Source organism: Carassius auratus, chromosome 23, assembly GCF_003368295.1.
Source record: "Carassius auratus strain Wakin chromosome 23, ASM336829v1, whole genome shotgun sequence".
Lineage (NCBI taxonomy): Eukaryota > Metazoa > Chordata > Actinopteri > Cypriniformes > Cyprinidae > Carassius > Carassius auratus.
In genome coordinates, this window is record NC_039265.1 from 11,256,375 (window position 1) to 11,269,811 (window position 13,437).

General features: G+C 35.0%; 1 protein-coding gene across 1 annotated transcript in view; it reads left to right on the top strand.

The window, feature by feature from the left end:
- LOC113041303 (cadherin-11-like) overlaps positions 1-9,522 on the top strand; it is a 64,974-nt gene extending 55,452 nt beyond the window's left edge. Inside the window, exons 8-14 of the mRNA XM_026199763.1 lie at positions 484-620; positions 1,379-1,500; positions 2,651-2,768; positions 3,945-4,271; positions 5,687-5,891; positions 7,336-7,702; positions 8,209-9,522. Of these exons, the coding sequence (XP_026055548.1) occupies positions 484-620; positions 1,379-1,500; positions 2,651-2,768; positions 3,945-4,271; positions 5,687-5,891; positions 7,336-7,702; positions 8,209-9,102 (2,170 nt within the window). The 3' untranslated portion in view covers positions 9,103-9,522. The remainder of the gene's footprint in view (positions 1-483; positions 621-1,378; positions 1,501-2,650; positions 2,769-3,944; positions 4,272-5,686; positions 5,892-7,335; positions 7,703-8,208) is intronic.
- The last annotated feature ends 3,915 nt before the right edge of the window (positions 9,523-13,437 follow it).

Below are 13,437 nucleotides of genomic sequence, written 5' to 3' on the forward strand. Positions count from 1 at the left end.
TGTATATTGTTACAAAAGATTTCTATTTTGAATAAATGCTGTTCTTTTTAACTTTTTATTCCTTAAAGATTCCTGAAAAAAAATTTTTTACACGGGGTCCAAAAAAATTATTAAGCAGCACAACTGTTTTTAAGCAGCAAATCAGCATATTCAAATGCCTTCTAAAGGATCATGTGACACTGAAGACTGGAGCAATGATGCTGAAAATTCAGCTGCCCATCACAGAGATTACTTGATTTTGCAATAAAATATGACCAGGACATGGTCTTGACCGGTTTTACACACACAGCACATACAGTTTTTACATTATTAGTTAAAAAACTCATATTGCATCATGTTTCTGTCTGCCAAGGGAAGCATGTGGGCTGTTTTCACTTAACCTGCTTCGTTTCACTTGCTCAACTGGCTTATTGATGCACTGGATCCTTTATACCTTCTAATATGTCTGCCCTCCTTCTTTTATTCCTGTCCATTTCTTCTCAGGTACTCAATTGATCCCGAGTCGGACCCCGAGGCACTGTTCCGTATCGCCTCTGACAGTGGCCTCATAACCACCAGCGTGGAATTGGATCGGGAACAGGAGCAATGGCATAACATTACCATCATCGCCACACAGAGAGGTACCAGAACTCCTCTGCACCGCGGCCGCTCTTAAAGGCACATCACATTAATTCTGAGCGCCTAACAATTTCACACAGGTAGCAGCGTGTAATCGGCCCACAGGAAGGCTATTACTTCTGTGGCTGCCGTAGACATGTAAGCTCATGGCAGAGACACACGCGGACAGAAGTGGAAGAGAAAAGGATAATACTGTAGAATGAAAAGTGGAATTGCTTTCGAATCCGGTTCACCCCAGCTCAAGGTCGCCTGTTTGTGCTTCCCGTTGGCCCTCGTAAAACACTATCTTGCATCCTCAGAAGTCACTCGGAGTCTTTAGTGGATTTGTTCAGCTTATATTCAGTAATTACTTTCATATTAGACACTCGCTCTGAGTGTGATAAGTGTGCTTCTGTTATGGCTTTATGTAATGTCATGAACATCAGATGACGTTCGGGCCACTTCTGCTCGTGATGTAACGTTATGTCCCAAAAGAGCGTATGAAGAACAGTGAGGAGACAGATTGGAGTTAACTTGTGTTTCATGGTCAGAAAGATTTAGCTGACCTACTTGCGGCTTAAAAGCTTTTCATATCAAACTTTCTTTGCTACAGTATATATATATATATATATATATATATATATATATATATATATATATATATATATATATATATATATATATATATATATATATATATATATATATATATATATATATATATATATATATATATATATATACTGTATGTCCCGTCATGCTGTTCTCTTCTGTTTCTTAGACAGCCCCAACCAAGTCACCAGGGTAGCGGTTGCCATAGAGACGCTGGACCTCAATGACAACGCCCCCGAGTTGGACCGACAATACAACACGGCCGTGTGCGACTCCAGCGCAGCTGGACAGGTTGGTGATCTCTGACCCTATATAAGCCTGCAGAAGAAAGAGTCTGTGAATAATAAAGCATCGATATATATATATACATGATATATATATATATATTTGTGTTTGGTTTAGCTGAAAAAAAGTATGTAAAATATAATAAAATAAAATATATACAAATATAAAATAAATTACAAAAATAAAACATTGTTCAAATAAACAGCAGTACCTCAAAAGTGGTTGCATTAAATTAATTAATTTATTGTTGATATTATTATTATTATTATTAGTTATTTTTGTATTTATTTATTTGCTTATAATATTAAAATAAAATAAAACAAATTATATGAAATTAAATTTAAAAATGAAATAAAATATTAAATATGAAATTAAAAGACGGGAAAATAATAAACAAAAAATAATTATATCAAATTATTAAATTATTAAAATAAACAGTAGTACACCTCTTGAGTATCTGTGTATATTATCAGTAATAATTATAATTTATTGCGCATTGGTTTGTTTGCTTAACAACAGCCCACAGTAAAATTACTAATGCATGTCGGCTCTTGTCATATTGTCAAAGCAATTAAATAAAAGACGCCAGTGTTTAATAATAAACAATTCTTCTTGAATAAACAAATCTGAGAAGCTTATTTCTGATTGGTCAATAGCACAATCTGCAGTAAAGTAATATATTGCATAATTAATCGCTGCTCCAGGCAACTGATTTCCTACAATAGCTGTTGCATATTAAAATCATTTACTTTCACATCATGATTGCATGTCCATTGAATATTTATATGGCAAGTAGCCATATAATAAGTAGAATTATGTGCAGTCAACTGGACGTTTATGCTTAATAAATCCCTTCATCTATTTCTGATCTCCCTGTCAAGGGTTTATTTTTCAATAGTAATCAGCTGAACAATCATGATACTTTCTGCATTTCTGAGGGAAAAGTGACCCTGCATGCTACGCTTTGAATAGATTGGTTCAACAAAGGCATTTCAGAAGCAGATTTGTATAAGCGACTGATATTGAGGCAGTGCACAGTGAGTCAGCCCGAACATGACGTGGCGTGTTAGATTGCTAATCCTTTATCCATTCAACAGCAGAAAACAGTCTTATTTGCACAATTGACTGTATCAGTTTTTCTTGATTTGTGTTTCAGGTGGTGCAGGTGATTCGAGCAACGGATAAAGACCAAAGCAGCTCCAACTCTCCCATCCACTTCAGCATTCCCACAGAGTCCAGCAGCGCGCTCAACTTCTCCATCAGAGAGCGGGGAGGTGCGCTCGCTTCCCCTGTCATCCATCCGTCTTTCCTTCCTCATCAGTTTTCCTCATCTCCCTCCCGGTCTCTGTCCAGACATATATCCTCCTTCATTACGCTCATCCATTTATCTTTTTTGTCACATTCTACTCCGGTGAACACGGCGAACTCCCTTCTCTGTGCACCGGCAATCCGTTCTTTCATTTCGCTCATTTGTCCTCTTCGCCGCTTCAATCTGCTGATTTCTAATTTGCTTTAAGGAATGGCTCAACCCAAAATTAACATTTATTCATCATTCATGTCTGACTAAACCCGTATGCTGTTATTTTTGCAGTGGAACACAAAAAGAGAAATAAGAAAGTCTTGAGTAAAGAAGATATCTCCATTATATATTATAGTGCAAAATAATTATAGTCACAATTTTTTTTATATAAATGTAAGCTTTATAAATGTTTGTAGGTGTGTATTATTATTGTGTGTACTGTATAGATGTTATAAAAATATATTTATTAAATTATTAATTATAAATATTACATTTATATATGTATGATTATTATATTATGAAAAACATATCCATATTTATTATATGTATCATATTATTAATATGTATTATTATATTATATCTTATTATATTATTTATATTATAAATATAAGCTATATAAATATTTTATATATTATTATTGTGTGTATATATTTTATTTAAAAAAATGTTTATTAAGATTATAGATTTTTTATTATTGATTATTATATTATTGGGAACATGTACATTTTTATTACATATGTATTATATTATTAATTTATATTTGTTATATGAATGAAATATTCCTCACACTTGGAATAGAATAGAAAATAATAGAATATGTATACACGCACACACACACGCACACACACACACACACACACACGCACACACACACACACACACACACACACACATATATATATATATATATATATATATATATATATATATATATATATATATATATATAAAAATTTCACATTTATACTTATTTAATAAGTCTGTATTTTCCTTAGCACAATGTGTTTCGCTCACCATAGAATATAATTACAGTTATTTATTTGTTTTGTAAGTGTTTTAAATAATTTTTGTTCCTTTTATATTTCTTTTTTTCTCGTAATGTGTCTCGTGACTGGTGCCTTTTTATGTTATTCATTTCTTTTGATTCCAGACCACACGGCGAGTCTGGTGCTCCTGTCGTCCCTGAAGGCTGTTCCTCGCTCCTCTTCTTTACCTACTCTAAAAATACCCATAATGCTCCGTGACAGTGCGTCAGACCTCAGCAGCACAGGAACGATTACCGTAACAGTGTGTCCGTGCCAAAATGGAGGCATGTGGGCGGAAGAACGAAAACAACAAACGGATGAGAATGATAAGGCGTCTGTGCCGGACTGGGAGAGACAGACTGCATGTTTGCCTTTACCGTCAAACTCCCCGCTGCTGGGCGTCAGCTCGGCCGCCATGCTGGCCATCCTGGCCTGCGCGTCCACTCTGCTGGGTCAGTTCTGCTTTTCAGTCCGTTTCGTCAGGTTTTGTGATTGCTGCTCGCCCTTCGCTCCGCCTCTATACCTGGCTGGTTTAATGATGTGTTGTTGCTACATCTGTCCATCACTCCCTGTCTTCATCCGCCATTGCCTTCTGGCGTGTCTTCAAATTGCAGCTTTTCTTCCATTAAATATGTGTTTTTTTGGGGTTATTCAAACTTTCCACCAACCTGCCTCGTTGTTTCTCCTCTGTTTGTCAGTTGGGTTTGCTAATGAACGTGTTTGGGTTTCACTAAGTCACTCATAATAAAAACCATTTGATGAGTGCTGAGGGCATCGTATGGCATTTCCAGATTGCGGAACAAGCCTCCCTCAAGGTTCCCCAAATGACATTGAACACTCAAACTTTACTAAAAAAGCCAGTGAGAGGTGGAAAAGGCATTTTCTACAAATACACTTTGGGGTCTTACAGTGTAGCCATGTGGCAAGATAATTTCCCTCACTGTTTCACCTGCAACATAATGCATTAGACATAAAAGGGAAGTCTTTTAAGTAATGAATGAATGTTTTAAAGCCATTTTGAAGTCAGCCATCATGGGCGTCTGCTAAAGTCCTCCACAAACTTATTTTCTACATCTTAAATTAGTTGTTGTTAACTGGTTAACTTTTATCTAACTTGGCTTTACAGAAAATTATGAAGTTTTGGCAACTCTGTATCATAATGGAAAAATTGCCTGAAATCGGAAGTGCACTAATGTGTTTTCTCACTGGGAATTTTATAGAAATTTGCAATAGTTATATTATTGGATATATATATTATTACAGTTTTGGAAGTGTTTACAGTGATATAATTGCATTTCTGCAAAAATAACGCAATTATCATTTGCAATTTGTTTTTGTTTTGTTTTCAGGCAAAAATGAAAAAGTGAGGGGGAAAAAGCTTTTAGGAAGAAACAATAATGAGAAACAATAATGATTCACTATATTTTAGTTTTTAATTTATACAAATAAATATAATTTAGTTAAAAGAGTTTCTGAGTCATTTTGAAACATTTTTAAGAAACTAGTTTTTAAGAAACATTTTCCATTGCAGTAAAGTGTTAACATGCTAGACAGCAATATTTCCTTTCAGTATTTTTATGTATTTTATGTATAAAAATTGAAAGAGATGTTCCAAGTGCACACATTTTCATAGAGAAAACCAATGAACTGCTATCTAATATAAAGTCAGTCTAGCAAGAGAAATAGATAGTTATATACACATCAGCGTAACAGCCAAAAGTTGACTTTTAACATCTTCTCAAGGTTAGGCACATCTTTTCACTTATTGTTAAATGGAAATCAAGAAACTATCCATTTTGTACCCTATTCATGAAAAGTGGCATTAACTTCCTGTCATTTTCTCTCACTTTTTTTTTTTGTTGGATAGTGGTGGCGGCGCTCTCGCTATCATTGCGAAGGCAGAAACGGGACACTCAGTCTCCTGTGGAGGACGATGAGATCAGGGAGAACATCATCACGTATGATGATGAAGGAGGCGGCGAGGCAGACACGGCCGCTTTCGATATCGCTACCCTGAAGAGCGCCCCTCCGAGCATGCGCAGGGCACAGCGGCTTCAGGACAGCAAGAATATGTGAGTGTGTTTGCGTGTGTGTGTGTGTGTGTGTGTTTACAATGACTTTGATGTTCACATAAATAGACATCTCATTTCATCATTTGAATCTCCCAGATTTATTGCTGGCACTATCTGATCTTTTAAATCACATGTCATTTCTTGACATTTGGCTTAGAAAATGCCATTTTATATTAAAAGCCCATGTGAATCATTCAGCTTGAATATAAGCTGACATTCACCACAAACATACTGGTGTATCTTCATCTCGAATCTCGGGTTACTCTGAATACGTTCAGTCACTCTAAATGATGTTAAATGTATATCTGATTAATGAGGGCTCTGTACTCAGGAGTGTGTGTGGTTTAATGAGCCTTCACAATGCAAATCTGACAGCTGTTGCAGTGCAAAGTTCATCTAGTGAATATTTATGCCGTTCAAACCCACTCTGTGTTCTAGTCCTCTATCCATCATATTCCCGTTTGATGTCATTGTAATACTCCTGGGCAGGTTGGTAAAATACTTCACAAGCAACTATTTTTAAAGACACAAATGACATCGTTGCATTGGGAGTTTCCACTGGGACTACAACAAATCTTTTAATCAAACAACTTTTTTGGTAACTTAGAAATATCTGGTTTACGTGCAAAAGTTGAAAGGAATATGATTTTCTTTTAAAAGCCCAATGAAATGCTTGGATCTGCACAGTTTTCCCAAATATGGTGATGTATTTAATAATTAAACAGAAGTTTTTTTGCAATGTTTATGTAATTGATTACTATCTTAAGGGCATAACTATGGGAGCTAATTTCTTGCCACAAAAAAAAAAAAGTGCTGTAAATAATAATTGACATTTTTGAAAAAAAAAAAATGAATTATGAGATTAACGCTACATTGTGAGAAACTAAAACAATTTGAGATTAAAAAATGTGAAAATTTTGACAAAAAATTATTTATGTCATGTTAAACATGAGACACTAACATAATTCATGGCATGCTTAAGAAGTAATTGAGGAAAAATATGAAATTATGAGATACTAATTTTGAGATAAACGATACACAATTATCAAGATATTAGAGATACAAATTCATAATTATGAGATATCAATTTTCCACACACAAAAAATTTTAAAGATATTTTTATAGCATTGATAATTGTAAATGTTTCTTAAGCACCAAATAAGTGTAAAGTAATAATTATGAGATAAAAGTGAAAATTGACGAAGTCAAAAATATGAGACACTAATTCAATTTTTTGGCAATTACGAGACATTAAGTCAAAATGTGTTATTTATTTATTTATTTTTATATAATTTTGACATTTTATGTCACATTTTTGACTTATGTTATAATCATAATTATTATTTTTTTCACATGTAGCTGAAATAGGTTGCTATACTATCTATATTAACCAATAAACTAATTCATACATTTTAGATGTCTAATTTCTATTTTATTATAACAGGTATTCTCAGGATAACTTGGACAGCATCAGAACCTTCAGTTGGAGTCAGAGTTTGGGTTTGGACCCACGCCGTCCTGCCTCTGCACCCCTCTATGGACGGTACTGCTACAGCATCCAGACCCTTCCAGCTTCAAGAAACAGACTCGGCCCATTCAACTCCAGGCTTGATCTCGCCAAACTGGCATATGTTCTTCCTGGCAGCCAAGGCCAGGCCGGTGGCCCTTTAGAATCCGGTTCTGTATTTATTGACAAGAGCAGAGATGGATCAGAACATAAAAGAGCAGATGGATCCACCGACAGCATTCCAAAAGAGAGCGAGACAGGAAGTGAGGTCATCTCTGAAAGCCACACACTAAGCCAGGATCAGGTATCCTTCCTGTCACAAACTATTTATCACATTACAGTCATCTAGAATGCAACAGATGGGTTCTGGGAGTGAAAATCCCATTTACTGTGAAAACAAAGAAAATCTTTGCTCTCTTGTCATCTGATTTTACATCTTCATGTTAAGTTAAAATATTTATATCGTTCTTGAATCTGAGATCCAAGATTAATACATTGTCTATTGAGGATGCATTAAACTGATCAGTAATACAGTAAATACATTTATAAAGTTAAAAAAATATTTCTATTTCTATCACATAAATGCTATATATATATATATATATATATATATATATATATATATATATATATATATATTAAATATATATATTCTATTTTTCAGATAATCCTGAAAAAAATGACAGTGTAAACGTCACTAAATGTAATATTAAAATATTAGACAGTACCACTGTTTTCAATATTGAAAATAATAAGAAATGTTTCTATTGAGCTATTAAATGACCTGATCATGTTTTTTTTCTCTCTCAGTCTGTGAATTCGGACCAGGTTCTGTTCGTGAAGGGCTCCAGCCAGAGCGGTTCCTGTTCAGAGTCCTCCAGCACTTCTGTGAGCCATAAACCCGAGGCATCTCCTCACTGCTTGACCACACGAGCCTCTATTTCCACCATCACCACAGACGACTCAAACCCTGGCTCGGCTTTGGACAAGAACGGGGACGCTCCACTCATCAGCACCAGCCAGAGCTCAACCAGCCTGGGCACGACGGAGATGCCGTTCAGAACGATGGAAGGTACTTTACTGAGAGGCGGCCGAGGGATACCTTTGACCGGGACGACACTTCTTTACCCTGAGACTGCTGGACTAATGGGCTTGTATGGGGTGGGCGGACAGAACTATGTACCACACCTAGTGATGCCCCTCCCTGGAGGGGCGGGACTTCATGAAAGAGGTTGGGGCTTGGGGAATGGAAAGGTTGGCCAAGCAAACGCTGAAAAGGCAGGCGCAGATTCACTGACAAACCGTATGGGTGATTTCCTGCAGCACCGTCTAGCCCTGGTGACCTTTGACCCCATGCAGCCACCATACGACTCGCTGCAGACGTACGGATTGGAGGGTGGCGGCTCACAGGCCACGTCTCTCAGCTCGCTCGAAAGTGAGGCCGAAAAAGATACAGGGGGACAGAAACACAGATTTGAGGAGTGGGGACCCAAGTTTGACAGGTTGCTTGATATTTTCAGGGAGCGAGCGAAAGAAAAAGAGGATAATGAAAAACACCAGGGTGAGTGTTTAAAAGAAGAACATCTGGTAGAGGAAATGAACAAGACCGAAGACGAGAGTGAGACAGAAATGAGAAAAGAGGATTTGAACAAGACACTGCAGGCCAAGAAGGAAAATACAGAAGAACTGGAAGCAATGCACTAAAAAGGAAATGGGAGCAATGAGGGAGGATGTGATGTCACATCGTGAGCTTTCAAAAGCAATAAGTGCTGAAAGGAGCCAATGAGCACAATCTGGAAAAAGAGAATTTTATATGGACCTGCCAAAAACCAACATGTCAGTGTTTGAGAGGAGCAGAGAGTCTTATGTAAGTCACTCGTGTTCAGTTGACATCCAGCCACACACAGTGCTTACGCTGTAAAATACAAACATCATCTTTATCTAAATCTTTGAATTCTTAGATTTTCAATGTTGTCTCAGACTTTTATACCCAGGATTAACATGGTGATCAGAGCAACAGTTTTTATTGTCTCACAATGTGAAAAAGATGACAGACATGGCTTTTTTACAATCTGCTTGATGGATTTAATCAACAGTACTATCTGATTATTTATCAAATATCAGATTCACCACTGAAATTTTAGTATTATTTATATAATGTTAATTTAATTTAAATAAATAAATATACATTTTATTTTATATTTTATTTGTATGCTTTAAGCTTTAATGTGATTTTAGTTACATTTTTATTCATTTAGTTTTAAAATTTTTCAGATTTTATTTGTGATTACATATATCACAAATAAAATACAAAATAAAAGGTGGTTTACATAATGTGTACTGTATATATTTATATTTATATATAAACACACACACACACATATGTATATATTTAAGAAATATATGTAATATTTACATTTATAAATCACACACACACACACACACACACACACACACACACATATATATATATATATATATATATATATATACACCAGGGGCGTCGCTAGGCCCTTTTTAGGGGGGCTTCAGCCCCCCTAAACTTATGCCCAGCCCCCCTAAAAAATTATTTGATTAATTAATTAGTGATCGCTTCAGTCCCCTTTAAAAACTCATTTGAGACGGTGGCAAGCTGCATCAAGTTCCGGCTCCTCCTCTTATCTGAGTCTGCATGGATTCAGCGCGTTTTTCAATCCACAGGGGCGCCGAGCAGAGCGAACATCAGAGAGTACAAGGTGTGTGTGTGTGTGTGTGCGTGTGTGTGTGTTCTCGCATCCAATACCAATATGTCTTCGCTGCGTTCACCTTCAGCCTTTATCACGGTGTGACAGTTGTTTTTTCTTCCAACAAAAATGAAGCGATTAACACCCATGAAAACATACTTTAGAAAACGATCATGATTTATTTTAATTTACTTTTCAAAATTCAAAACATATTATTGTGTATTTCGGCATTACATTATGCAGCCATTCACAGAAATGATTAATGACACACATCATTGTCTGAAAGCACTAAATGTCACAGAGAGAGAAACATCATGTGGAGTTATTTTGTTTTGTATTATTAAATATGATTTTGTATTAAGTAATAATGAATCATTAGTGTATCATGATACATATATTAGAATAAGAGTAAAGGGATCTGTGATTTTTTTTTTTTTTTTTTTTAAGTAATTGATTTATAGAAGTGGCAAATTGATAATGGTGTTATTTTTAATAAATAGAAATAAATATAGAACAGATTAAACATATTGCCAATAGACAATTACATTAATACATGTTTTGTCTATATTCTTAATGAATATTAGCTGGTTAGTTAAATGATTTGAAATGAAATTAATTTCCAGGGGCTGACTTGATGTATAACCAACCGTATTGTTGATTATAAAGGCTAAAAAGCTAAAAATTAATAATAATAATAATAATAAAATATAATAATTTATTTTTCATTGTAGATGGATATACATTTTTTTGTCGTGCGGGAGTAGGTCTGCAAATGAGCAACAGTCAGGTGAGAATAGAACAGACAGCCTCACACACACACACACAATACCACTGTGTTCCCAAGATTCATTGCAGTCATTGAACCCTTATGTTGTTTTAATTTTCTGCCAATTTCCACGTACATTTCATAAGAAAAAGCTGTGGTATCATCAAAGGATAAACATGAATGTCCTAATACTGAATCAGGAAGTCTTTATTGTAAAAATCTACATTCCCAATTCAAAATTTTCCAGTGACTGGTCACATCTAAAAAACTGTATTAGTTTTTTTTTACAGTGTTGTATATGGCTCAGTCAGTACTCCTACTCCCATATATGAAATACAGGAAATACAATGGAATAGTGGATTGCAATAAGGTTAGTAGTATACAACCCTACCCTAATAGTCAAATAGAATTTTTTAATCATACCCTTATTGGGGGCTGAGCCCCCCTAAAATTAAAATCTTAGAATCGCCCCTGATATACACACATGCATTTATATACGTATAAATAATTACATTTATTTATATTTCAGATTTAGTTTTTGTAATAGTACCTAAACCTAAACATATTTACTTCAGTTATTTTATTTTTTTCTTTTCATTATCCATCAGTGTTTTTACAATGCAGTAAATGACAGAAAATGTCTCCGTTTACACAACCTGTAATATATAAGTGGTGATTTGACTTGATGACTTTGGGCCCATCCTGTTTCGCACACACATATTAGCAGCACATGTCTTAGTCGTCTCTTTCATCGTTCTCCCGTTACACTTAAGTTAATAATTCACATTGCCATGACGAGCCAAAGTTATGAAACATCTCATTTCTGAAATATTGATTTCAGCCCTTAGGAGCACCACTGTTTGAAAAATAGGTCTCATGTAATATGTACAATCGCTGACAAATTCATATTGACGTTTTTGTATTAATAAGGCAACGCTCTCTTGCACGGATTTTGACAGCGAGGAAGCTAAACTGTTTAAAACGGTTCGATAAAAGGCTGTTTTTTACTAGGTCACTGCAACCACACACACATCGATGAATAAAGATGATTTGCGCATGGCTTACTTCTGTCTGTTTTTAGACCGGTTTTCCTCTCTTCACTAGTCAGGATGCTTAGCCTGGTTTGGACCTCCTGAACCACTTCACGTCTTTAACCCTTTTTGTTCTTATGGAAGACCTATGCAACTGAAACTTTGAGACAGTGAACTTCTGAACTGAATGTTATCCTGTTTCATAAAGGTTTTTTTTTTTTTTGTCCTCTATATGGTGTTTGCATTCTCATGTACAGATGTAAATATCATTGGAGAACTGACAAGCCTTTTGGACCAGAGAATTGACTGTACGTAAATCTGAATCTGTTTATGTATATGTTGAGTTCAGTCCTACTGTAAAACCACAGCTGGAAGATCCTGAGAATTGCCAATGTGTTGTACGTTCTCTTGTCAAACAGGCCGTCATCTGATGTTCAATAAATGGTGTACAGTGAACTTTGGTAAATGTGGATTCACAGATCTGTGTACATATGACTGACTTTCTTCAGTAAAGCACATATGAAATATTCTCTTTTCTATTAAATGGAAGTTTGCAGTGATCTGTCGAGCTCTCAATAGGAGTAAATGCACCATATGTGACCCTGGACCACAGAACCAGGCATAAGGGGGAGGTTTCCGAAATTGAGATTTTTAGATCATCTGAAAGCTGAATAAATCAGCTTCCCATTGATGCATGTTAGGATTGGACAATATTTGGAAGAGATATAACAATTTGAAAATCTGGAATCTGAGGGTGCAAACATTTTTTTTAAATATTGAGAAAATCTCCTTTAAAGTTGACCAATTTAAGTTCTAAGCAAAGCATCAATCATTTTGACCCATACAATGTATTTTTAGCTATCACTACAAATATACCTGTGCTACTTGACTGGTTTTGAAAAAAAAAAAAAAAGATTTTTGTGAAAAGGTTTTGAAAAAAAAAATGTCTTCTGAAAAAACTGAAATGATTGATGTGTGATGAAGAGACTGAAATGTAAGTCATTATTTACTGAAAATGTCTGAAATATCATTCATGCGTGTGCATATATTTGCACAAATCTTTTTTTTTTTAATCATTAGATTTTTGTTACTTGAAACAATGTGAACTGAAATAAAATTCAGCTGAAACACAGTATTTTCAGATGAATGGCAATGCAACATTTATTATTTTTTATATTAGTATAACTTGATGTACTAAAATAACTGCAACTGATATAAAAAAAAAGATAGACAAATTAAAATAATAATAATAATAATAAAATTACAAAATAATTAAAATGTAAACAAAATATAGAAATAAAAATAAAAGGTGTCCGGTTTGGGGGGAACAAAGATTTGATTACTGCAAAACCCCTGTTTTGTGGGATGGATGCTGGGAACTGTGTGATTCACCTAGAAAAGATAATAGTTAAATTATGAATAACAACTGTTGACAAAAACAATTCTATTTCAGTCATCAGTAACATGTCCTGTGGCTCCATAGGTGTGCACATTAATTTGAATGAGTTCTAGTTTGCTT